Source organism: Struthio camelus, chromosome 1 (assembly GCF_040807025.1).
Source record: "Struthio camelus isolate bStrCam1 chromosome 1, bStrCam1.hap1, whole genome shotgun sequence".
Lineage (NCBI taxonomy): Eukaryota > Metazoa > Chordata > Aves > Struthioniformes > Struthionidae > Struthio > Struthio camelus.
Genome location: NC_090942.1, coordinates 192,474,786 through 192,500,679, shown reverse-complemented (window position 1 = coordinate 192,500,679; position 25,894 = coordinate 192,474,786). Strand labels below are relative to the sequence as shown.

At 40.8% G+C, this 25,894-nt stretch overlaps 1 protein-coding gene across 11 annotated transcripts in view; it reads right to left on the bottom strand.

The window, feature by feature from the left end:
- The window catches only part of FNDC3A (fibronectin type III domain containing 3A), a 123,308-nt gene extending 97,617 nt beyond the window's left edge, over positions 1–25,691 (bottom strand). For 2 of the 11 annotated variants that reach the window (XM_068929840.1, XM_068929844.1), the window contains exons 1-2: positions 25,291–25,422; positions 6,768–6,896 (exon numbers count right to left, since the gene is read on the bottom strand). In XM_068929840.1, coding sequence (XP_068785941.1) covers positions 6,768–6,869 — 102 coding nt within the window. In that variant the 5' untranslated portion in view covers positions 6,870–6,896; positions 25,291–25,422. Of the gene's footprint in view, positions 1–275; positions 297–6,767; positions 6,897–25,290; positions 25,423–25,454 lie in introns of those variants that run through there. The other 9 variants (XM_068929839.1, XM_068929838.1, XM_068929837.1 and 6 more) reach the window with 9 other exon arrangements.
- Between the last annotated feature and the right edge of the window lie 203 nt (positions 25,692–25,894).

Sequence of the window (25,894 nt, the reverse complement as noted above, 5' to 3'; positions counted from 1 at the left end):
ATTAGCATGTCAACTCACTTTTTTCATTGCGTTAAGTCCACAAAGTAGACTCTTAGACATTTTTGCATTCAGTTCATATCCGTTGATTGACTACAACATGCAGACAATACAGACTTCTTATACAAGTCTTTCTCAGGTAGAGCTTTAATAATTATTACTTACATTAAGTGGGCAGATATTTCCTGGATGCTAATTTCTCAATTTGTTGTTTTGATTTCCATGAAGAAAGTATTTTTATTGCCTCTCAAAGTAATATTAATAAGCCAGAGACTTACCTTCAATATTGAGTCTATTTCCTAAAAGAAAAAAATCGATAAAGGACCTAATTATGTCAACATTTGATTTCTGTTACAAAACTAGTATTAAAAAAAATTAGCCTTACAAGTAGAATAATTACATCAGATCAAACCAAAGGTCTACCTAGCCTAACATCTCACCTGCAACAGTGGACAAAGGTTGGTTCCTAAAGAAGGTTGTATGAAGGTACGCATATAGCAATACCTCCCTAGAACACCTGCCCGGTTTTTAGTCACTCTTGGCTCAGATGCTTCCTGAACAGAAATACTATCTTTGTATTCAACAAACCTGAATGAGTTTTTGCTCCCATGATTCTCTTTAATAACATTTTGAGCTTGTATAAACTTCTTTGCCATCCAGCAACAAGAAGTTCCACAGGCTATATATATGCATATGCACAGTATAAGTAATGTGTAAGTGGTATACTTATCCTTTTGCTTACATGTATTCTCTTGCTTATTTTTAATTCTCCACTTACTAGTTTCATTTGACGCCTCTAACGTTTGCTTTTTAAGCTGCCACTAAGCAAAGACCTGATAATTGCATAGAACCATCCTAACAAAGATTTTTGTTTGAGTGTTAATCATCAGCTCACAGCCCATCACCATGCACATAAAGTTAGGATCCCCTCTCTACAACCACCAGCATCGTTTTGTATTTACCCAAACCGAATTCCGCCTGCCAGCTTATTGAAGATAACAGAAATGCTAATTTAGAAAGCTTAGAGAAGTCACAGGGGAAGGAAACGACCCTGTCTCCTATGCTAACATAGGAAAGCTAAATATCCATCCACTGTGCAAAAAAACCATTTTATCCTTAGAAGAACTTAAAAGGAAATTAGAGCATCCAGCAGGTAGAAAGCAAAAGTCAAAGTTCTCAGCTCTGTACCCTCTTCTCCAAGGGAAAGTCCAGCAAAAATTACTTAGCAATAAAAGGAGGAAATACAGACTAAAAGTCCCATTAAGCACCTCAGCCTCTAAATAAAGTTCAGAGGAGAAGTGATCAGCTTCACAAGCTAGAAGCACTACTTTACCCTTGTATTTTGTTGATTAATAAAGCTAACTGAAGGCCAAACACTGTGTGTCCTGCTCCTTAAAGAGAAGGAAACCACTAACCAGTACTGGATTTCTCTGAGCGCTATCTACACTCTGGTAATAAAAAGGACCAAGTTTATACAGGGATGTTTCACTTGTCAACTTTTAGCTTTAACAGGAAGTTGAAAAGACAGCCCAGAACTTCAGGGTCAGCAATTTACCTGGTTGTCTTAGAACAGCACTGGCTGCAACAGAAATCCAGTGTTAACTGAAACAATTCAGCTTCACAGCCTAGCTATCAAGAAGACAAGGTGTGTACTAAATAAAGCAGTTTGAACATTTTTGTTTTCCTCTCAGTTATGAATTTACCTCCCCGCATCAAGTCATGACTTACATAATCACATACATTCTTCCTGTCCAACCTCAGCAATAATCAGTAATGCCCCACTGCAAGAGTTACCCTTACATGAATAATCCCCAGTTACTTCTGTCTTCATACCAACCTTTCTCAGTTTCACTTTATTTCTATCCTAACTCCTATGGTTCATCTCCAAACTTCACCCCCAACCTTACCGCTAAGATTTAAGGAGTACATTACCCTTTCTCATGTTGAGCACCGTGATGAGAAGGTGCAAAAGCATTATTTCTGTGCTTAACGGAGAGAAAGGAGCTAGTGGACTTTGTTCTCTGCTCTTCCTTTTCCTCAGTTTTGTCCTACGAGATTAACAGTAGTTTCCGCTTGTCCTACGAGATTAACAGTAGTTTCCGCGGGACACAGAAAGGAGATCTCCCACAACAACAGTGAATGACAGTGAACGACATACAAACGCCAACACGGAAGTCCCAATATACAGGTTAAATTCCTCATGGTTTCTGCCTGACAACCTGTACTCCTCCAGCTTTGAGTGGCTCGTTTTGCTTTAAAACATGGTGGAAAGTTACAGCTTTAACCTAATCAGGCGCTTCCACTGTCTGAAGCACATGACCTTTCATCATAACACTCACAAATATTTGCACTACTATTTCAAGTTTGAACTGCTAGGAGAACTTTAAGTATCTGAAATTGATTATCTTGAAGATGTGAGCTGTTCCAGAATAGTACTGAACGGTCCATATCCATTTAGCATATCAATTTTGCATTCTGCCACAATGACCAAACACTATATTTAAATAATAACAACTAAAATCATTCACTCTAGTAAAATTTCTTTACATATGACAAGTTTTTTCCTATTGTAAAGTCCCAGATGTTTCACAGCTGAACAAAAATTCACAATTTCTGCCATGAAAGAGAAAGTGTGCGTGTGCGCACCTATATGTATGCAAATGGTATTTAAATAAAGAACTTTTCAGTCAGGACTAAAAGTAGGACTAAAGGTAGTTACAGGAGCTAGAGTGCCACCAATGCACTATTAAAAACAGAACGCACACATAGACAAAATATGGTTCTGAATTTTGATTGTGAGAACACGAGTTCTGTCAGACTACATATTAAGCTACCAACTACGCAATCCAACGCCACGGTGCTGTTACAAAAGAAACGAGGGAAGCAGTTTTCACGTTTTTAAGGAAGCATCCCTGCAAAATATTTGTGTAGGGTAGCTAAGCAGGTAGAAGAGCTTTTTCAGAAAATGTGAATAACCTCATAATGATGGCAAAAGAATTCACTGCCATATTCTGGAATTCATTATGGCACTAGCAAGAAGTCTTCAGCACAAAGAGCCGTGAAACACAAAATGATATTAATGCAGCTATAATACCTCAAAGAGGCACACAGTAACTTCCAAAAGTTACAGGAAAAATACAGAATACAATGGACATTTAGGCTAAAACAATTTTTAATAGATATGAAAGACTAAAAGTTCCAATGCTCTGTACTTTCCTCTCAAATAAATCATACTCAAACATATCATACTTCATATGATGGTGTATCCTGCTTCTTTAATGTCAAGATACGCATAATCACGCAATGGCCTGACCTTCCTGCGCCATAAGTCTTGATTTGGCAACGTAGATAGAGTAAGCAATACCTGTAATTCTCGCTTTCCCAGTTTTCAGATATAAAAAGCATTTCCATCTATCGATTGTTTCTAAGTCAATGGACATAAAAAGGGTTTCCAGTAGTTTCTTGCTACTGAACAAATGCATTTGCAGATTATCCATGAGTCACGTATTAGATGCAAAGAGAGAAACTGAAACTAATACATAACTTTCATCAGTCACTGTGGAACACAAAATGGCAGGCAGTACTGTGGCATAACTGTTAGCTATCATGAAATGAAGAAAGATGACCGATTTTCTTTATTCATCATCGAAACCCTGTCTAACGTGCTCTGTAGATTAAAAAAAAAAAAAAAACCACACACACACACTAGCATTATCAGTTCCACTGTAGATAATATTCTTAAGAGCAGCTGCTTAAAAAGATACCTACAGCACATATTATGCTTTTCACCGTAAGAAGATTAATAGAAGCTCCTACAACTTCATTTTTTGACCAAACTCTTTGCTTGCTTTCCAGTTTTAATCCTGCTTGGTACCAAGAGAGAGGCAACATTTTCCTTTAATGAAAACCGTCCCTAAAAGAATACTTAAGCACAGATGGATCTGACTCAGAATTCTGAACCATGACTGAAAAAGTTTGACAAGGACAGCTTGAACAGTCTTATTTTTGGAGAAGACAGGACAAGTAATGCATACTCTCAATTATCTTTGAAAGGCCACGGTGATCAGGCGAGGTTCCCAAGGATTAGAAGAAAGTAAACGCCGCTGCTATCTTCAAGGAGGGCAAGAAGGAGGATCTGGGGAGCTACAGGCCAGTCAGCCTCACCCTGAGGCCTGGGAAGGCGAGGGAACACATCTCCCCAGAGCTGCTTCCAAACATATTAAAGACAAGAAGGTGACTGGGATTATATGACATGGATTCACAAAGGGGAAATCATGCCTTACAAACCTGAAAAGTCTTCTACAAAAAAACATCTAGCTTAGTGGATGAAGGGAGAGGAACGGATACCATTTATTGCGACTTCAGCAAGACTCTTGACACTGTCTCCCGTAACGTCCTCATTGACAAACTGATGAAGTACAGACTAGACAGACAGTGATGCGGACTGAAAACTAGCTGAACTACAAGCTCAAACGGTTGCGACCAGTGACACGAAATCCAGGTAGAGGCCGGTCTCCCACAGTATGCCCCAGAGGCCAATACTGGGTCCAGTACTGTTTAATATCTTCATTAATGACCTGGATGATGGGGCAGAGTGCACCCTCAGCAGGTTTGCAGATGAAACAAAAGTGGGAGGAGAGGCTGATATACCAGGTCATTGTGTTGCCATTTAAAAGGACCTTGAAGGCTGGAAAAACGGGCTGATGGGAATCTCATGAAGTTCAACAAAGGGAAGTGCTGAGGTCTGTACCTGTGGAGGAATAGCCCCGTGCACCACTACAGGCTGGGGACTGACTGGCTGCAAAGCAGCTTTGTTGAAAAGGACTTGGGGATCCTGGTGGACAAGCTGACCACCAGCCAGCAACGTGCCCTTGCAGCAAAAGAGGCCAACAGCCTCCTGGGCTGGATTAGGAAGAGCACTGCCACCAGGTCAAGGGAGGTGAACCTTCACCTCTACTCTGTACTAGTGAGGCCACACCTGCAGTACTGGGTCCAGTTCTGGGCTCCCCAGTGTAAGGGAGACATGGATGTACTGGAGCGGGTCCAGCGAAGGGCCACAAAGATGACAGGGATTGCAGCATCTGACACTCAAGGAGAGGCTGAGAGCGCTTGGGACTGTTTAGCCTCAAGCAGAGAAGGCATCGTATTATCAGCATGTATAAATAGCTGACAGCTGGGGAGTAAAGACAACACAGACAGACTCTTCTTGGTGGTACCCAGTGAAGTGACAAGAGGCAATGGGCACAAACTGAAATACAGAAATTCCACTTAAACATAAGAAGTTATTTTACTGCAAGGGTGATCAAATGAACAAATCTGTTTCGGCGTCTAAGAGGGCAGTGTCAGTCCAAGCCCAGAGAGGCTGTGGAGATCCCATCCTTGGAGATATTCAAAACCTGACAGGGGACAGGCCTGCAAAACCTGCTCTAGCTGACCCTGCCTTTGGTGGAGGGAGGTTACGCTATATGATCTCCAAGGTCTCTTTCAACCTCAAGTATTCTGTGATGCATTTACAAGAAATTCTAAACAACAACAGTAGGAGGAAAGAATAGTTATAATGGTGGCGGCATGCCTAACTTTGCATAGGCATCTTTTATTCCTTTCTCTTTGTAAGGCTTTCAAATTCAATTTTTCAAGGTAGGACATGCAAGAAAATAGTAACTGTTCTCTTGCATGTTACAGATGACTACTTCCAAATCTTAATATTTGAAAACAGACTTGGGAGAAAAAGCAAGCTGGAGTATTTTGTCTTCCTTCTTCTGGTATTTATTAACCAACATTTATCAACTCTTCCTCTGCATTTAAGCTTCACCTATGCTGCAAAGATCTCCCTGCAGCCCAGACCTGACCTCACGCACTGTTCCAATCCAGTCTCCAGTCTCATTCTAAATCTCTTTTGCATTTTTTTACTCTATAAATTAATTCCCCTCTCTTATGATAAATAATTACTTTTGTAGAAACGTCAAACTTTGGATCAGTAGACTAGAAGGGACTTCCTAGATAACCATCTCCAGTGTCTTGCTTTCACAGGTAATCATCTCTCAGTCTATTCAGATACTTCAAGCCCCTTACTAATGGTTATTTTTCACCCCTTTCTTCCCATTGGAAACTGTTCCAGAACCATGCTTCTCTGGCACCTAAAAGGTTCTTTCTAGCCTAAAGATCTGGAGAATTCCTATTTTTTCTTTTGCTAATACTTTGTTTAGCTTCTGCCCCTCTCTAGAGCTGACCTTTCCGAAGTATTCTGAAACAGGGATTGTAAGTCCTTCTCAGCTATCGTTTCGTTAGGCTAAACAGTCAAGCTATTTGAAGTGTTTAGGCAGACATAAATAATCAGAAGCAAGTCTCTCCATTCAGGATACCCAGTTTTGAACAAGATCCAGTCTAGAGGCCATAGAGTTGTTAGCCCGTGTTGCGCCAGAGCTAATAAGCCCTACCATAGGCGAAAGCTTATTAGTCCTAACAAGGTCCCATGCTGATGCAACTCCATGGCTTCTGAATTAAGACTCATGCACAGCTGGACAGCACAGCAGCTGTCTGCTCTTATCCTTACATAGAAATGTGTTATTTTACAAGACTCCTTTGTACTCCTTACAAAGGTCTTCTCTGCACCAGTTCTACCTCAAACTCATCTCTACAAGACGTGCGTGACCAGAACTGCACAAAAATATTCCAGATGAAGGTTTACTGTCTTTTAAAGTGTCAATATGTCACTGATGCTGTTGTAAAGGGAGGGGGGAAAAGAAAAAAAGAAATTTAAGTTTCCTTACCTGCTGTGCTCCATCCCCACTAACAATAGGGGAAGTTAGAAGAGGAATTTCACTACTTATAATCGGAGTGGTATCCAGTAACGGTGGGTGCTCTGCCATCATTGATGGTACACTAATTCACAAGTTCACCTGTAAAGAAAAGTTACTCAAATGGTTAAACTATATAAATAAAATATTTCTGAATAGTTATGCTTGAAAAAGCAATACTTAAGACTGTTTTTGCTTTTTTTTTTAAAAAAAATTAAGAGGTTATAAAACTAAAAATAGGGCTATATGTTTCCATTGCACATCTTAAAGTTTGCGTGCTTTTGCTAGAATGTTTTGCTAGCTAGTTAAAGCCACAGAGGGCAGATTTAGACTCCCTCTAGCGGCCGAACCTTAGAAGATGATAAATCACAGTATTTGAGCTAAGAAACCTGGCTCTTAACTTGGGCAAAAGACTTGCTTTAGAGTCAAAGTTTGACGGGCACTGCTGACAAAATGTGTACTGGAAAGAACTGAAAAATATGCATTGCCTTAAAACTTACATACACAGTGTTCTTGTTTATATGAAACGGGTAAAAATTGAGACGTAAAAATAGGGATGCTATTTTTTGGGGGCCTTTTTTTTCTTTTTTTTTTTTTTTAAATCATCAACCCACTTATTTTTACCAATAGATCAAACAAGACATTATTTAAACATTTACATTTCACTTTAAGAACTCATTACTGTGAAAAGAACTAAAAACTCTTCCGAACAACCGTATCCTCTGACATTTTTGTACTTTTAAAACGCATTTAACCCCCATGCCCACTGGCCTTTTAGCTTTACTGGTAGCTAAAACTTCCAAGAGAAAGGTAATGCCTACACACAAAAAAAAAAAATACAAGTCTTGTAACTATACTATAAAAAAAACCTGCTAGCACACACTGTAAAGTTATATGAAATCTGATGACAAGAAAAAAAAAAATAGGCAAGAGCTCCATGAAAGCAGTGATGCATGTCAACTCCAACTGACGAGTGTCATGCAACAGCAGAACAGCAAGCAGAATTCAGCTGAAGGTTCGTTATATTAAAAAAATGATAAATAATGTCTTTTATGTTCTTTAGTGAGCTGCTACTGTATGAAGCCTGCCTAGAATTAAGACTAAAGTAGAAGATCAAAATTTTTCCATAATGGAAATAGGTATTATGGGTCTAATTAACAAAATAACGGTTCTAAACTGGCTTTAACGTTTAAGTTATACTGACCTATCTTTTGAAATATAAACATGAACGTGAAAATTAAAATCAACAGGAACTGAGAAAGAGTATCTTCAAAAGGGCAAGATACGCAGAAAGTCATTTTTGAGATTCCTTAACAAAACAGAAAAAAAGGACAACAAAAATTCACTAAGGGCTTTGCACAGTACATTCAGAATTCTCACCAGTTAATCGCATTTTGTGTTTGTAAACTGTGTTTAAACATCTACACAAAAATTAACCTGAGAAGAATCTAACACAGTATTCCTAAAGCAGGAACTGCCTCTCTGTCAGTAGCTTAGTGAAGAGAAGTAGCTACAATTTTGTTTTGAAAGTTACACAGCCTGAAAGTCAGAAAAGTTATGTGTTTTTTTTTTTTAAAAAAAAAGGTCTGCCTTGAGATTATCTGGCTAATGAAACTCTTACCTCTTTTAAACTTCTAACACAAATATATTGTCTATATGTGCTCATGAACAGGGATGCTTACTAGTTACAGTATGTAACTTACTTTAAATAAAGAGATACCCTGTAAAAGTCAAGGAGTGATAGTGCTAAGCTTAACGATGCTGACTTTAGTACCAAGTCTTAGAGATGTTATTGGACCAGCTGAAAGAGCTGCTGTTGCAGCTTGCCACATCGGAATGTGTTCTCTAAAACAGCCTCCACCCCTCCCAAGCGACTGTTCTTTACCTGCTTGCTCCTCTAAGGCCAAGGTTGTTGTACATTTGCTGCAGGCTGAAATTTGTAACGTGGAGCTGTTAGTACAAAAAGTCCCATGCAAAATAAAGACTTGGCATTTTCTAGAAAACGCATAAGTAATAAAGCCCTATAACCCTGTCATGCAGCTTGTACAGCATGATTTAACTATTCCCGTGCTGAGGGTTGTCTTACTATAAAACCGTGCACTTGGAAAAAACCCTCCTGAAATGATTTTAAAGTATACCAGGAAAGTAAATGAGACTTAATATACAAAGGTTAAAGTTGAAAACAAACAAACAAATTAAATCCCTCTGGGTTTAAAGATTTTTAAAACCTAACTACAATTATGTAAGAATTCATCACCACTTACGCGAAGTCATTTATACCTGTTTAGCCTGATTAGTCTCCCAAGCAAGGTGGACTGAGTTTTATATTCCTACCTTACTTTAAAAGCTTTCCCATTCAACCAAAAAAACCAAAAAAACCCCCAAAAACAAAAAAACCCCACACCCTCCAGGCTACAAGTTCCCGCCACTTCTGCAGGTGGCAGGGTGACAGAGCGCTGATTAAAGTTATTTGGATAATCTTTCAAGCTAGCAAGCTTCACAGTGAGCCTTCCAGTGTATTATCCAATGACTGCTTAATGTAAAATGAACGCAGAGCCTGGAAGAAGGGCAGAGAGTCAAGGCCTCCCTTCTCCCATAGGTACTACTGGGCCTGCTTTCGGCACCTCTTGATCTTACGGCTCCCGCCACTTTGCCCTCCTATTTACCAAGTGCCATAGAGAGGAAGACAATTGCAATACTCCAAGCTGAAACAGTTCAAACACTCTCCTGGACAACGTAGGCTTGAATTTCCCAGCTTTACGTTGAATCCAGCTCATTAGTCCCAAGCCACCATGCAAATGACTAGCCTATTATACAAGGAAGCACTGAGCTCCTTTATCACACACTGATTTTTGATTGAATTCCTAACTTACAATGCACTCACTGCTATCACCACACATTAGGCATAAATGAAAGCACGTCTATCAAACGGGAACTAATGAGAATTAAACATAACCCAAATGCATTTAAGTGTGACAGCCATGACAACTTTTTCAGCCCTTCCAAGACCATAACAGTTCTGGATATACGTAACAAATGGCCTCAGATTCATTCGTTCATTCTCTCTCAAAGGTGCTTAATAATTTATTTTAAAATAATTTAATTTCTAAAAACTAAGGTACTCAGGTATATGGGTAGGTATTGTCCGGTGGGTATTCTGCAGGTCGCACACAGACTTAGGTGCCTTAATTGGAAATCAGCTAAATTCCACTTCTGAATTCAACTGCTTGATTTATTCTGGAGATGAAGCACTACTGCTCATTGATAACCCTTGACAGGAGGCACAGGGTTGACTGCCGTTCCTGACTCCCTCTACATCAAAAATAAAAGCAATGTCAGAGCTAGATGGGTAGTAATCTAAAAATCAATGCTTTCTCAACAATGCAATATTAAATTTCTTCTGTCACGCCTCTGAACTAGTCTTGAGGACAACAGGATCAAACTTCGCGCCAATGCGCGTCTGTTACACTTGTCACCAGAAGGCTTTGCCCTATCAATAGCCAAGAGGCAGCAATCTGCACCAGTCAACGTGCATAACATGCTCATTTGGTAAGACCTGGTATGTCCACCACGTAGTGGATAAGCCTTTCCTTCAGCTTTGAGGATAAATAAAGATATATAGGAGTTTGAAAAGGGAAAAGTACTGCATGGCAGAGGGAGGGGAGGCAAGATAAAACAGATTAAAAAGCTGGCATCAAAAAAGCAGAAACATTTAGTAAGTGCATCTTGGAAATAAATCAATTCTATCATATCAGAGCAAGGATGTCAAAGAGGAACTGAGAACACAGCTTTTAAGTCAGCAGATCCAAATAGCTTGCATCTGAGACTTTTCGAAGAAGTCGTCCATCTCTAGATCGTCGGAAAAGGCTATCAAATAACTTTCGAGTCCTGGGAAACTTTCAGAGCTCTGGAAAAAAGCTTAATCGTATATTAAATAATTTTAAAGAGAGCTAATGAGACAATCTAAGCTTGTCAGCTCAACAGTGATCTGAGGCCAAATAAGTTAACAGTTGATGTGGAATGTTTATTTATGAAGAATTAAGAAAGAAGTATGACTGATGGAAAAAAAAAGTCTTTATCAATTAATTTGATGAGAATCTTCTGGTTAAGTGGTCCTGATAAAGACAGTGATAAGACATGTAACAGTCTTAGACCTGACTTGGCATTATGCAACGTTTTGCCTGAACAAAAGCACAAAGCAGATAATACACAGATTAAAAACCGGAAGCTCGCCCCTCAAAAAATGCAACTTCAAATACAGAATTATTAAGCCGGTGAGCATCTGGTAGGAAGACAAGGTTTCAGTTCTTAGCTTCTCATTTCTCTCTCTCTCTCTCTTTTTTTTTTTTGTAAATAAGATCAGTGGACTCAAAGAAAAGGAAATTAGAAGGAACTCTAGGAATGACAAGCCATGGCAGTGATAAGAGATTAAGTAATTTTACTACACTAAAATCATGACAAACCAGACAAAAAAGTATTAAAATCTCTTGTTATAATACCTTAAAAGGTAAAATAGTTTTTTCGGAACAAAAAACCCTACAGAATGAACACAGTCCTGCAATGAGCTGATTGTAAGAAGGACAGGATAATAAAACCGGACAGTCAGACAAACACAAGCTCCCCCAAAGGCTATCAACATTGCTTGTATCAACAAATGAGTATCATTTAGCAACAAGGAGGATATTTTCTCTGCCTCTGTTTGCAAATAGCTACAAGCTCTACTGGACTAGTTTAACAAGCTTTGTCACCAACATGCCGACTTGCCGAATTGCTGATACCTGTTCAGAAGAGTAATTAGAATGATGATAACTTTGTGAAAATACAGTTCCATACTGAAAACACTCCTAGAGTTTGGCTATTTATTTGGAATATGAACGTGCGGGCTGCTTTTCCAGATTTGGTTGCAAAGCCTGAAGAAGTTAACACTCCAACGCTGACCATCTCCCTTCAGCTGAGCACTGGAGAAGACTACACCTGCGCTGAAAACAGACTGACACAAGCTGGAATCACACTGATGGCAAAGGATGTGCATACCATAATTTTAGCCTTACTCCGTGTAAAACTGCTCTGCTGGCTCTGGATGATACAACTGCTTTTCAATGCCATCCAGTTTCTCAATACAGTTAGGGTACAGTGAGGTTTTGAAAATGAAACAAGAAAAAAAAAGTTTGTATTCAAACATCAGGTAAGGCTAGATCCTACAGCCTGCAGAACTACTACAGATAATTCACTAGGCTACTATAAAGATTTCCTGCACCACTGAGAACTAAAGGATGCAGCAGCCTTCAGAGTGGTAAAATAATAAAGTGAGATAACTAAGGATTTATCTAAGGCCAACTCAGTACGCCACTCTCATGGTCATCGTAAAATGGACCAGACAAGAAACACAACACAGGAGATGAACAGATAGATAATATATCTGTTGCTAAGCCCGGAAGAAAATGAAATGTGATTTGCTACTGGTGGTACATTAAGGTAGGGTTATTTAGAGGTCTATACTGACTCACGCACAGCAACAACCGCTGCATGAACAGTTATCCCCTTTCTCGTCTTGATACTGAAAATGAAGAACTAGTAGTAGTGATTCAAAGCGTAATTCAGTATTGCAAACTCAGCCGACACTGTTCTTCCAGAACCCTCATCGAGTCCGTCCTGCGATTCGAGGGAGATGTAGGGTCTCATGAGTTTTCAGCCAAGCTGGGTAGGTTAACACTTCATAGGAGAGTTAGGTAGCAAGCTTCCCTCATCCCTTCAACCACACTCCTATTCATTTTCCTTACCTTCTTATAACAGTAAAGGAAATTGGAAAATCATGGTAAGCAACAGACCTTGAAAGAGATTTTTCTGAGAACTGTCAAAGCTGAAACACAGTGAAGGCATCTAGGACTGACGCATGAGAAACATTACAAAGCAGATCGTACAAACTAGCCATAAGGCTAAACGATGTTAAGGCTCCAAGGCTGAACTCAGCTCACTGTTAAGCAAGTGTATCTTCCTGATCTGTAATGGCAGTTTAACTCAGTCCTTATTGACTACAGATTTGGTACTTTAATGTTCCTGCAGCACTACTCACATGCTCTGAAGAGATATACAACGCTGCTGATTACTCAATCATCTGCTCATTAAGGATTAAGGAATATTACAAGGCTGAGCTCACTGGGCACTGAATTTCCTCTGCACATGCAAAGGATCAGCATTTCCATCTCCAAGAGACTAGCAGCTGATCTCAACGATAGCCTCTTCACATCAGCAATAAATCAGCTGGATCACCAAAGTACAAGAACACATGACTCAGCAGCATGTGTCCTTGTAGCACTGAAGACTAACAAGACACTGGGCTGCCTCAGCAGGAGCACAGCCAACAGGTTGAGGGAGGTGATTTTCCTCCACTGCTCAGCACTCACGAGGCTGCAGCTGGAATACTGTGTCGAGTTTTGCTCTTCCCCAGCCACCTGCTCATCCCCAGTATAAGAGACACTAAGAGACATGAAGAGGGATATGGGGCTGGAGCACATGACGGACAGGGAGAGGCAGAGGGAACTAGAGAAGGCTGGGGGTCATCTACCTGCTGGATGCCACAACTTGAAAGGTGCTTACAGATAGCCTCGAACCAAGCTCTTCTTGGTGTTGTACTACAGAAGGACAAGAAGTGAGGGTCATAAGCTGCAGCACAGGAAATCTGGACTGGCCACAAGGGAGAGGAAAAACAAACAAAAAGAAACAAAACCACCCCCCAAAACACAGCCTTCAAAATGAAAGCAGTTACAGCACAGGCACAGGTTGCCCTGAAAGGCTGTGAAATCTCAATCCTGTGGATATTCAAAACCTGACTGGACAAAAACCTGAGCAACCTGAGCTATCTGGAAACTAGTCCGGATATAAACAAGGGCAATCTCCATAGGTCTCTTCCAAGCTAAATTTTCCATACGAATTTGAAAGCACAGACCTCTGAAAAATGAGTCTGCGATGACAAAGTTAAATGGTTTTCATTAGATTAGAACCCACAGAGAGGTGCCACTAGCTTGTCCCCCAAGCCCTTAAACGTTGCAATTACTTTTTGGATTCTCAACCCACAATTTCAAGGCAATAGTGACAGTAACAATCAAACTCAAATTAAAAGACTTTGTAGAACATACCATAGTACTGTCCATAACAGAATTATTTTCTACTCTGCCTTTCTCTTAAGAGAAGGAAAAGGAACAGCTGTGGAAGATAATTGCAAAAATCAAAGTTACAGTTTTGTATGAAAACCCAGCATAAAGAGGCCTTCCATTTTCATTGGATTTTAAGCACTACTATAATAAATAAGTGTTCTAACTGTTAATAATGCTATGTACAAAAAAAAATTAAAGAGTTATTTCCTACAGGTTTGCTGCTTCTGATTTTTGCATCAAACTCAATAACCAGCTAAATGCCTTGTCCAAAACTGGAGCACGTTATAATGCCTTCCCAGTGGATTCTCTGGTGTCTACTGATGGAGAAATTTACATTATTTCATTTTCCTCAATTTTTGTGATTTACGGAGCGCTTCTTCTAGACCTACCTCCTTATTTTCACAACGCTTGCAGAAACGTAATATTTTGACATCCCTAGAGCTGTCAGATCAGATGGCCAGCGGGTACCTATATTATTAGGGAAGAATACACACAAAGGCCTCGATTTTATGTGAAGTGAGGGTTAAAACGTAAGCGGGGGAGCAGACACACAAAAGTGCCTAACACAGAAAGGTGCAGCACAAGGCACACTCTCACTAAACGTTGCCAGGTCGCCCAGTGATATTACATGAGAAATGGCAAAAACCGGGGCATTCCAGGGTTTCCTTATGTCAGAAGTGCAGCTTAGCACATGCGTGAGCTCGCGTCGCTCTGCAGCTGCCAGTCAGCGGTTGCCGTAAGGTGCGTTTCCCCAGGGGCCCACAGCAGCGCAGAGCGGGTGAGCATTCCTGCCTCAGCTCCGTTCTTCCGTGGTGACCTTGCCCCAGGAACAACAGGCGAGACGCTTCCGCAGGCCCTGGCAATTTCTAATAAGGCGGCAAAGCTTCTCTGCACAAAAGGAAGCACTTTCTAGTTTTATGTCGAAGACCAAGGAATGAACTCACAGAGGCAAAGATCTCCATGAAACCATCTTCTAATCCCAATGCATGATATGCTTTGATTTTGCCTTCTCCAATATGAACATAGCAGGCATGCTTTAAAAATAAGCATCTTGGTAAACACCTGAAGTGAGAGAGCCCAGCTGTATTTAGATTGGAGTTTTGCATCTGATTGGTTCTTCTCTTCAGGAAGATGGAAGCTACAGTTTAAACTTTTCCTGCAATTAAGGCATTTATAAGCGACACGGTGAGCCATGTCAACTTTTCGGTACCTACTGCAGGATGGATAAGCTTATCTTTATTATTTCCTACATTTCTTAAAAAAACCTCTCCCGCCTGCCCATTTGAGACTTGTAAATATTATTATTGAGACTTCTTCCAATCTGTCAGATCAGCCAACCAGTTCAGAAGCTATTTGTCCACCCTTGTCTGATGACAAGTGCCCAAGATGTACAGACGTGCTAAAATGGGGAAAATTCTGGAACCCCCTCCCCCCACCAATGTCTCCCTGAGGAGAAAGTAAAAGAAGAAAGCATATGTGACAGATGTTAGTCATGTCATTTAATGCACTGCTGGAAAGAGTTCAGGTACAGGGATGTGGCTGGTATAGAAAAATATTAGAACATAATTAGCCAGTGATCCATAAGGTTGCACCTGAGCTATTAAAATACTGAAGCACTCCAAAGAGGGTTTTTGTTTTAAAAACCAGAAATTAGCAGATGGGTTTCAGGTTTTTTTGTAGATTTGCTATATTTTCTATTACCACATTTTTCTATTCATTCATCTTCAGATGTGGCAATTACAATGTAACAGCTTTTGTTTTCCTAGTTCGGCACGAATATTTTGATTAATATGTAGTTTATTTAAAAGATGTGCTTTGCTCTTCATGAAGCATTTTTCCTGTTTTAGAAAAGGAGTTCCTGGAAAACTTGATAAAACATTTTCCAACAGCACGGAGAGATGAATTGCTATTTTTTGTTAAAAGAAAGATGTTTTGTGGAGCTTTTCTATCTGACTAATTTGACGATGTCTTTCTAAATGATGTGAAACTGAAACCAGTATTCCCTTTAGCCTCATTATTGGAGACATTAAAGTTGCAGCAAGGCAGAATATATATATGAAAATTATAAAAAGTGTAAAGTAAATCAAAGTCCAACATTTCAAATCACTAGAAACTAAAACAAAATAGCTTAAAAAAATGAAAATACACACAAAATATTTTAATGAACTCTGGAATTCCCCGTAGGAAAAGAATCTTTGACTGCTACCATAATAAAGAAAATATGTTGTCAGTAGCTCACAAGCGATATCACAGGTTTCCACTAATTACTGAAATCTCAGAAAGAAACTCTGAGGTGTGATACATATCTCTGTGCATACTTCATTACCACTGGAAGGCGAACACTAACAGTTGTAACATGATTATGATGAAAATACTGATTTACAAATGCAAATTGCCCTTGGATAGCTGAAACAGTTACTGGATCTAACTCTCTCCCAACGGTTGCTGCCTGTTCTCAAAGCAGAAATAGCCAAATCAAGACAGAACTTTAAACCTTAGTGTCATGGGAATTTAGTACAGCAAATCACTACCTACTTCAGGCTACCTTCACGTTCTAGGTTGTGAACTGCAATGATTTAGGAGCAGCTTCAAGTGCAGTTCATGCATTCATGTCATGGGTACTACAATTTATAAGGGAAGGCACAGTAGATAATAGGAAACACTCCAGCTGTTTAAATTTAAGGCATTTCTCTTTGGGAGCTGGCAGTTTTTGAGTCTGAGCCAAAACAAGATAAACTCTTACTGACAGCTAACCTAGAAACCTAGACTTTTGAAGGTGAAGACTACATAAAGAACTAGACATTGATAAACCAGACATATGGAAAGGACCAATACATTCATTGGCACTTCTCTACTTCTTGACTTGTCCAGCACTTAAAACTGTGAAATGCTTGAGTGTTGGTATCAAGACCAACACAATGAAAACTGCTTGAAAATACCACTTACTGGTTTTAAATACTACTGTTATTAGATTCTTATTAACCCCTCTGAAGTCTGTATCTGGATGAACTACATATACCATACACATAACTTGCAGTTATTGCATAAGGATAATTCAGTACTTTCCAAACATTTGTCCCTTCCTCATACACCTTCAAAGAAAAGAAGCCTAAACAGGTTCTGTAAGCTTTAGAAAGAGGTAACTGTAGCCATTTTACAGATCAGAGAGTTTATCTGTTCATCTTAACTCACACCTAATTTGACAGTGTGCATTTTAAAATCAATAAATAAATTGTCAGCACCAGAGTATAAAATTATCCCTGGTCTTTAGCAGGCACTTCAGTCGGATCACTGCCACACATACTTGTGAGCAATAGCATGGCCTCTGTTGTCTTACAGAGACAACTTTCTTTTAGATACTCCTGGGGAAAAAAAACAAATGGAGTGAACTGTGTGTGTGTTTTTTTTTAAACCATTTTTAAATGCAGGGCAATTCCACTTGACACTTCACTGATCTAAACTACAGGGCTGTTGTTTGTTTTACACTCTTTTTATTCTTAAAAACTTCCCTAAACCCTCCTAATTTTACTTTTATACTAGCTAAATTAGCTTCTTCTAAGCTTTTGCCAGAACTGCATTTCCTTCAGTTTATTTTCTGAAAATCATATCGGCTGAAAAACATCTTGGCCTTTGCCAGTTAACCATTATTATTGCCTTCATTTTTATTTAAGAACATGTTCATTTTCTGAGAATGCAAGCAAATTCGAGGCCAAGTATCAAGCTACTTCCTTGTTTGTTATTGGCTCTCTCCTTTTAGTAACTATGAGCAGCGAGGACAAATTTTCAAAGTAGTAATTTTTCATATGACTTCATTAAAGCAAACTAAAAACCTGTATTTATTTTTATTCATGTGATGCAACTGGTCACTGAGATAAATTTATTGCATAGAGACAGCTGCCAGTGCTGGAGCTACAAACAAGACTATGATTCAAGAAGAACCAGCAGCTCTTTAAAAACTCTTACGAAACAGTTCTTTCCTGCTTGTTCTGAAAAATGAGAGCTCTGCTATGCAAACCTAAGATGAAGCTGGAGCAACAAAGCTGCAAGTCTAACAGCTGCAATTGTAGATTTTAAGATTCCTCTCCACCGATTCCTTCTGAAGATAGATTGTTTCAGGAAAACCTGTAGGTCTCTGCTTCCATAAGAAACAGGATGGTAGCACAGAACACGACAAGCCAAGACAGTAAGCTGGAAACCACAATCCAATAGTAAAAATCCAGCAAAAAAAGAAAGGGCTTTGAGGACTAAAACATATCTGAAATATGCTGTTTTTTGAAAACTTTAAACTGCCACAATGCAGTTCTGCTAAGTAGTACTAGTACCTCTTGCACTTGTGCCACTGCAAGCAACTGGCCAACACAGTGAATTAAACTGGAGGACAGCTGTAGTTTAAAATTAATCTTACAAATATTGATGTCCAAACTGTTTCACTACACAGCCATGCCAATGCGTGCCCAGCACAGAAATGAGCAGCTAGAGAGGTGCTGCTTCTTTCAGCACCAATGCATCAAATTCACAAAGCTATGGACTACAACAGTAAAAAGGGGTCAAGAAGCAGTCACCACAGCAGGTGCTTCACGTCCCTAGATATTAAGCTTAATGACAAAAGTACTGAAACACTTACTTGCATGCTGTAACAAAAATTCAAGGGGAGTAGTTAAACAGCATCTCAAGCTCAGTGCAGTTCTTGAACATTAAAAAATGCTCCTCCTGCAAAGGTTTGTCCATGGAGGAGCCTCAGCAGCTACAGGAAGGGACGATCAGCAAAACAAGAGCAGATGCTGCTACTGCTTGCTCAGAGCATGCTAGCACTCCCTTCCCCCATGTTCCACCCCATCCTCCAAGAAAGGTTGCCTAGTCAGTCAACACGTAAGGGGACCAGCCAGTTTGACTGCCTGGCCAGTCAGAGGACACAGCTGCTCTCAGCTTCCTACTTCACACCTTAAGCTGCAACATTTCTTCCGAATAGTTCTCAATTTGTTAACAAAACTAAACCCATAAAGCTAGATACACATCTGTTTGGAACTATATAGCCGTGATGTACATAAACATACTGCAGTACGTTTCATTAAGATATGTTCCCTGAATTACAGTAAGTTATCCTTGCCATTGAAATGCCAGGATTGAGGGGTATGTGCATATACACTGTGATACGAGGACAGTCAAGTTATGAGCAAGTCTGAAGAAATTAAAACAAATTACATCTCAGCAGCATCTAAGACTAATCATCTTCAACAGTCACTATTCACTCGTGCAGGTTCTTTCAGTCCTCTTAAGTACTTCAGTGTCTTCAACCCACTTTCATCCTAGACTAAATGGGTGAAGGAACAGTTGTCCTAAAGCACCGTCCTCTGCACTTGCTTACTAGATTCTACAGGATTTGTAGATGAATGGTAAGTCCTGTGGTTAACGACATTTACTCTCACTCTAAAAAGTCCCCAAATATCCTGTTGATAAATTGAAACATTAGCAAAATATGGTTACCGTTAAAATATGTTGGCAATGAGAGAGAACCTTAAGTCACCTGTGTTTGCTTTTCACCTTTTTATGCTGGCATATAGACATTCACGGTTTTTACTTACAGCTTTGTTTTTTGCTATATACAGAGTTTTCGTCGATCCTTGCTGTTTGATTTGCTACCACCTTCTAGAACGTACTTCCCCCACCACAAAAAAAGCTAATCTACTTGATATTTTTGTTGCTTATGGTAGTTTCCTTCTGCCAAGTTATCCAATTGGTATAGGTCTTCCAGTTTAAAAAAAAAAAAAACACCCAATAACAAAACTTTACAGTCTGAAGACTGGAAGTTAGCGCAGACTAAGATTTACTTTGTAATCAAAGGAGTGAGATACCATACTGAATATGCTACATTGGCAAGGGGAAATGAGACAACGTTTGGCAGTATCTCATGCTTGTAGGTTCTTACATGCTAAATAGAGCTTTGGCCTTATTACAGGCACTGGATTTGTACATCGGGCAAACTCAATAGTGTTTGCAAAGAAGTATTCACGCATTTAAGTGATAGGGGTTTTTGTTTGTTTGTTTTTTTACTTTTATAAGTAGTATAAAGCTAAAGTTCTAGATTTGTTAAGCTTATTTTCACTTTAGTATATTCAAGAGCAAGACATACTAAAAAGTGAGCTTCACAGATCTAAAAGCAACCAGGGTATTTGTTTAATCAAGAATTGAAGCGCCTTAAAAACTGTCATGACGAAGCTGAAGTTAACATTTTTGTGTCTTTACAGCCCACTTACCAAACCAAGCTACTATCTACAGCTACCTCGCTATAAATTCATTTCAACATTGCCACTTTACCCATGGACAATATTTCAGTGGACAATATTTTGCAGACTTTCATAAAAAGTTGTGCTTTACTTTTTTTCCCCTCCCTTCTTCAAATCATGGAGTGCATCAGTTCTGTTGCCCAAATTTAAGTAGTTGTGAAACATAGTTTTTTGACAATACTATACAAGCCCAAGTGTTGCCAGGAAAGTAGAATGACTTGTTTTAGCGCTGTGGCTGGAAAGCAGAAAAGAAAGAGATTTGCCACAGCTCAGAGTGCTGGGCTTCCCTCTTACTAATAGACTACAAGAACTAAGCTTACTGGTTAAACTAGGATCTAAAATTTGTAGACGTTTTGTTTTTTGACAGCTCTTTATGTATGTGTCCAAAGTAATTAAACATATAATAAGGGAGAATACTTTCCATGGCCTATAAATGAACGAGTCTTGCAGTATATGGCTCTCCCCTTTTCTTCTCTCCAGAAAGTTTCAGAATAATTCCGGAAGTAAGGCTTAAAGGGGAAAAAACCCCACAATACAGGCATATTCAGCACTCCTCTTTAACAACTTCTACTAATTTTGCTGTTGGTATTGTGTTTGGCACTCAAAATACTAAATTGAAAGAGAGGGTGCCAATGCTAACAGAGGTAATGCTTTGACTTCAGAAAAGAATGCAGAACAGTAGACAAGAAGCTCCAGGCATCCTGAAAAAGCAAAAGCTTAAAAGGAGACAAAAAAATAAATTCAGCTAAAACTGGAGGGTACGCATGTTGGTCTAGTGAGACTGAGGTAAACAAATACGCTTGCTCCAGGCAAGAAACGGCAGAAGTTTCTTAGGAGCAGTGAACATAAAAAGAGAGAAGTTATGTCTAGTCCAACTCAGTGCTGTGAAGATACTGCCAACGAACTATGGTGTTAGAGTTTTAATAAAGGGTTTGGAAAACTGAAGGCTATTCCATTCCTGAGGTACGACAACAGTAAACAGAAAAACATTCTACACCAACACATCCATGAAGGGCAGTTACACAATCCTCCACACAGTTGTATGTCAAAATGAAGACCAATAGCTTCTGCATCATGTATGCTAGTCAAAATAGATCATTAATTTATTGTAGAAAGGGTACATAATCCAGTATATGAGTGCAAAGACACCTGCCACATGAGTGAGGCTAGCATGAAAAAACTAGCAACAAATCATGTTTTACTACCAAGGGTCTGGCAAATTCCTTCTCCATTTATATTTTGTTAAAGTTATCTATGAGAGCTTAAAAAAGGGGTTTTTTTTTTTTTTTTTTGTTTTTACTGCTTACAGACTCAAGAGTATGTGAAGTGGGAACAGGACCAGATCTTCAGGGGTGGGGGTGGGTGGGAGGAGGAAGGCTCAGGAAGACTTCCAAAATATTTGTCCAATCTGAAACTAAATGCAAATTGACCGGAAAAATTAAAGATGAAAACCTGCAAGAAATATGTAATACTATTAGACATTACAGACACTTTGTAAACATTCGCTACCCCTATGAGCCTTACAAAATAGGGACCCCAGGATGACAATCCAAAATAGTACCAGAAATAAACCAAAGCAGTAAACTGTATGGACAGACACAGTTACAAAAAGGACTATCTGTCTGGCATCAGATGAACATCAGCATTAAGGATGCTCCAAGTTTACTGTATATAGCAAAATACAAGCAAAAAATGGTCATTTCTGTAACACAGGCAACACTGGCCCCGTGAACAAAATAAACACTGTTTGTGTTTATTTTCTGTGCAGTTGCTACTGCACAGAAAAAGAAGCTATGTGCTCCTTCCAAGCTATTATCACTTTCCTGAGATACAAGCAGCATCTTCTAGTTAAGCTAAAGAATTGTCAGCGCAAGTCAAATCTACTTTTACTAGATCTGGTCTTACAGGAAAAGCAATGGCCAACAATTAATGTACTGTAAATTGCTGCCAAGCTGAATTTTGCTGCAAATTAATTAAATATGCAATGGCAATTTTCTCAAAACCAACAGGCTTAAAGTAAAGGATGATAAAATATAAAGCTGTTGTTTATAGACATAACTGAGAATCTAATTCGTTGTTTGCCTTGTTAGATCACAGATATACACCAATGAAACATCACATGTTACCTGTAGAGATTTTAACAGAGGTTGAACTAGAAACGCTGTAATCATTAGAAGCTGGTGGTCAAAAAAGCTACAGAAGTTACCAAAATCTGGAGGGAGGATAAGAATTCCTCAGGTTCCACAAAGCACCAACGGCTGACAACAACAACGCTGTCTAGGAAGTGGGCCGGCTACCTCACACACATCATCTTTTTTAGTATCTCTCGATTGGGGAAGGAACTGATTATATCTTTGCTAGCTCACCACCAACAAAAAAAAAAAAAAAAACTGAGGGGAGAGGGCTGGGTTATAGGGTTTGTCATTTTGACAGACATGTCTGTTAGTAATCAAAACACCAGTACTTCACACTTCCAAGTACTCAGTATTTCTAAAGACCAACACATTCACTATATTGAGTATTTCAGAAGTGAACTCTCAACAAGTTAAATTAGTGAGTTGTCTGAAAGCCTTTAGAAGTTATAACTCTTTAAGCACTGACCCAGACGAAATACTGTACATCTCCTCAAGTCAAGCTTTAAGGGTTTAGCTTCCCAGTAAGTCATGAGACAGAATACTGCAAAATATACTCAGTTAAGTAGTTACAGTTGCAATAACAATTAGGAAGGTTCTGTTTCAGGGATCTTAAGCAAGAATGATCATCAGCCTAACATCGACTTAGGAGAAGTAGGACTAAATTCAAACTAAATTTAACAGACACAAGCTAGAGAATAACAAACAAAATCATCTCAAGATCCACAGCACTCACAGACCAAAATAAATGAGTTAGTCTGAATCATAATTCAAGTTTCTGCAATTCCATTACATCATTACCTACACTATCAAGAGTTTTAAGCCCCCAGTGCACAAACTAGTGGAAACTTGAAGTTTCAACAAGGTAGAAACGTGACCAATGGATGGAATCAGATAACTTCAGTGCTGCGTGTAATGACCTGAGCCACAGACAACTCTTACACAAAGAGCTTGTCATACGGCAAAAAGCCTCGGAAGGTCTCCATCTGCCCTGAAAAACCCAAGACACTCATTTAATTTTGCATTTATATCATCATCTACAGCAGTCAGGCTGTGACTCTGCTCAAAGCAGACATTCAAAAGATTGCTCTCATTGTAACCAAATGACCTAAGCAACTGATGCAGAGTCTAGCCTTTCTGAGGCTTTCTACATGTCTCTCATCTTGACCAAGGCTTCATCTATCAAAACCAGCATCAATCAAAGCCTGTGATATAACTGATTCAAAAGAATCAGAAGTCATCAGAAAAACCATTCTGGTATAGCTTGTCAAAACAAGCTTTGCCAAAAGAAGTCCCAGATTCAAGCCATATGTGCCAAGATGACTTGCACACATACTTTATGTACAGAGTGAATCCAGGCCAAGACATTATTTCTGCAAATTTAATGAAGACCTTTCCTGATCCCCACGGTTAGTAGGAACGCCAGCTGTCAAGAGCCTTTTCCAATCTGCAACACTGACATTGGCCATTATGGATATTCAGCTACTTTCAACCTTCACACATGTGCACACCCTCCTCCCCACCTGTAAGCTCACTTCTTCATGCATCCTGTGAAGAAACTTCACAAGTACTTGAGACCATTTCCTTAAAATTTGCGGGGGGGGGGGGGGGGGGGGGGAAGTGCCTGATTGTACTTTCTGAATTGCAAAACCTGCTAAGTTGCTATGATTCAGACTGTTTCACGACACAATATAAACACATACAGGAACACGGATACATAGAAATTAAACTGTAGCCATGTGGCGAATCTAGGTGGTGTAAGCACAAAGTTACCTATCGCCATAACACCAAAATAACTTTCTTTAAGCTTAAAACTTAGCAGGGTTGGAACCCAGAGCTTCTGAGACAGAAGCTATTAAAGAGTTAGCAGCGAAAAATTAAGAGATTTGAAGTCTTCATGATAATTTAAGCAACTTCTATATATATATATATATAAAAATATATAAATGTACATAAAATTGATCAAACACAGACTTAAATTTAAAAACAAAGACTGTTTTGTAGGAATTACTGCATGAAACTAGACGTTCTAGAATAACACTTGACATCCAGTGCAGCTAATAAACTACCTTCAGCAAGGCTTAACAAGTGACTAACACGTCTCTGGACGCCACGCGTAATGCTTTATGTTTCTACCGAACCTATTTTCCTTCCATTGTTCCTACTGTTTATTTTCCGGACTCCTCACAATAAAATCGGCTAAAGTTTCATTTTTGCTTTTAGCTAGTTTCACTTTCAGGTTGCCTGGAAGCAACAAAAAGTTTGTTTTCAGGTTAAAACTGCTCTGGAGTAACACTGCAAGAAGGAGAAATCGGGCATAAATCTAGCTGAAAGAACGTCTCTAGTAGCACTCAGCAGGATGAAGTTACGCTGTTTTCCGAAAGAATTTTTTTTTAAATATACGTGCACCAACACGCACTTCATCCCTTTCGCTGGGAGTTCCGACAGCGCCTTTACGGCTTAGGAGGAGGAGAACAACAACAAGAAGAAAGAAAGAGGTGTTGAAAATCCCCACTTCCTCCTTCTCGCCGCCTGTCACAGCCGCCTCAGCTGCGCTGGCCGCGCTGCACAGCTGTTTCCCCTCCCCGACCCACCGCCCTCCTCCAGCGGCGGCCGCGCAGCAGCCCTGCGCCAGGGCGCCCCAGGCACCTCCGAGCGGGGGCGAGGCGAGCACAAGCCCGCCAAGGAAGGAGCGGAGAAAGTTTCTTCGGCAGGGCCCTCCCGCCCGAGGCAGGCGGCCGGTTCCCCTGCCCTCCTCGGAGGGGGTGAGGAGAAGGGAAACTCCGGGCTCCTCAGGGCCGGGTTGCCCCCGCCCCAGCTGGGGCAGGTGGAAGCGGCTGCGCCGTCTCCCCCCAGCCCTGCTGAGGTGTGTGAGCCGCCTGGGGCGGGGTGGGGGGGACAGCGACCGCCCAGCGCCTCTACTCACCGCCATGGCCCCGCCGGCGCTCCCGGCTAACGGTTCAGTCTCCGCCACCGGCGGACAGCGGCGGCAGGGCGGGCAGCGCAGGGGAGTTCCCGATGGCGCAGCTCGGCCAGGGGCGGCGCCGCGCCGCCGCTCCCCCCACCCCTTCGCCCGCCCACTCCAGCTACCTGCGCTTCGGCCGCCGCTGCCGCCGCCGCCGCCCCTCCCCGCACCTGTCACTGCCTCCCGCGGCCGCCTCCGCCGCTGCTACCGCTACCGCCGCCTCCGCCCCGCAGCCTCAGCGCTCCCCTCCGCCTCGCCCGCTGGAGCGCAGCCGCCATCTTTGTCAAGGGGTGGGAGGGGCCGCGAGGGGGGCCGTTGGCTCCGGAGCGCACTGCGCCTGCGCCGAAAGCTCCCCCCTCCCCGGGGCGGCTGTTTGTCGGCGGGAGGGGGCGTGGCCAGCGCACGGGGCGGAGCTGAGGGGCGGGTCCTGGGCGAGGCGGGGCGGTGACCCTCCCTGGGGCAGCGGGGTCGGGGTGGGGGGCGCCGCCATTTCCCTTTCCCTCGACACCCCAGGCGTCAAACGACTTTCAGCCCACCTGCCCTGACCAACGCGACCCTCCAGGGG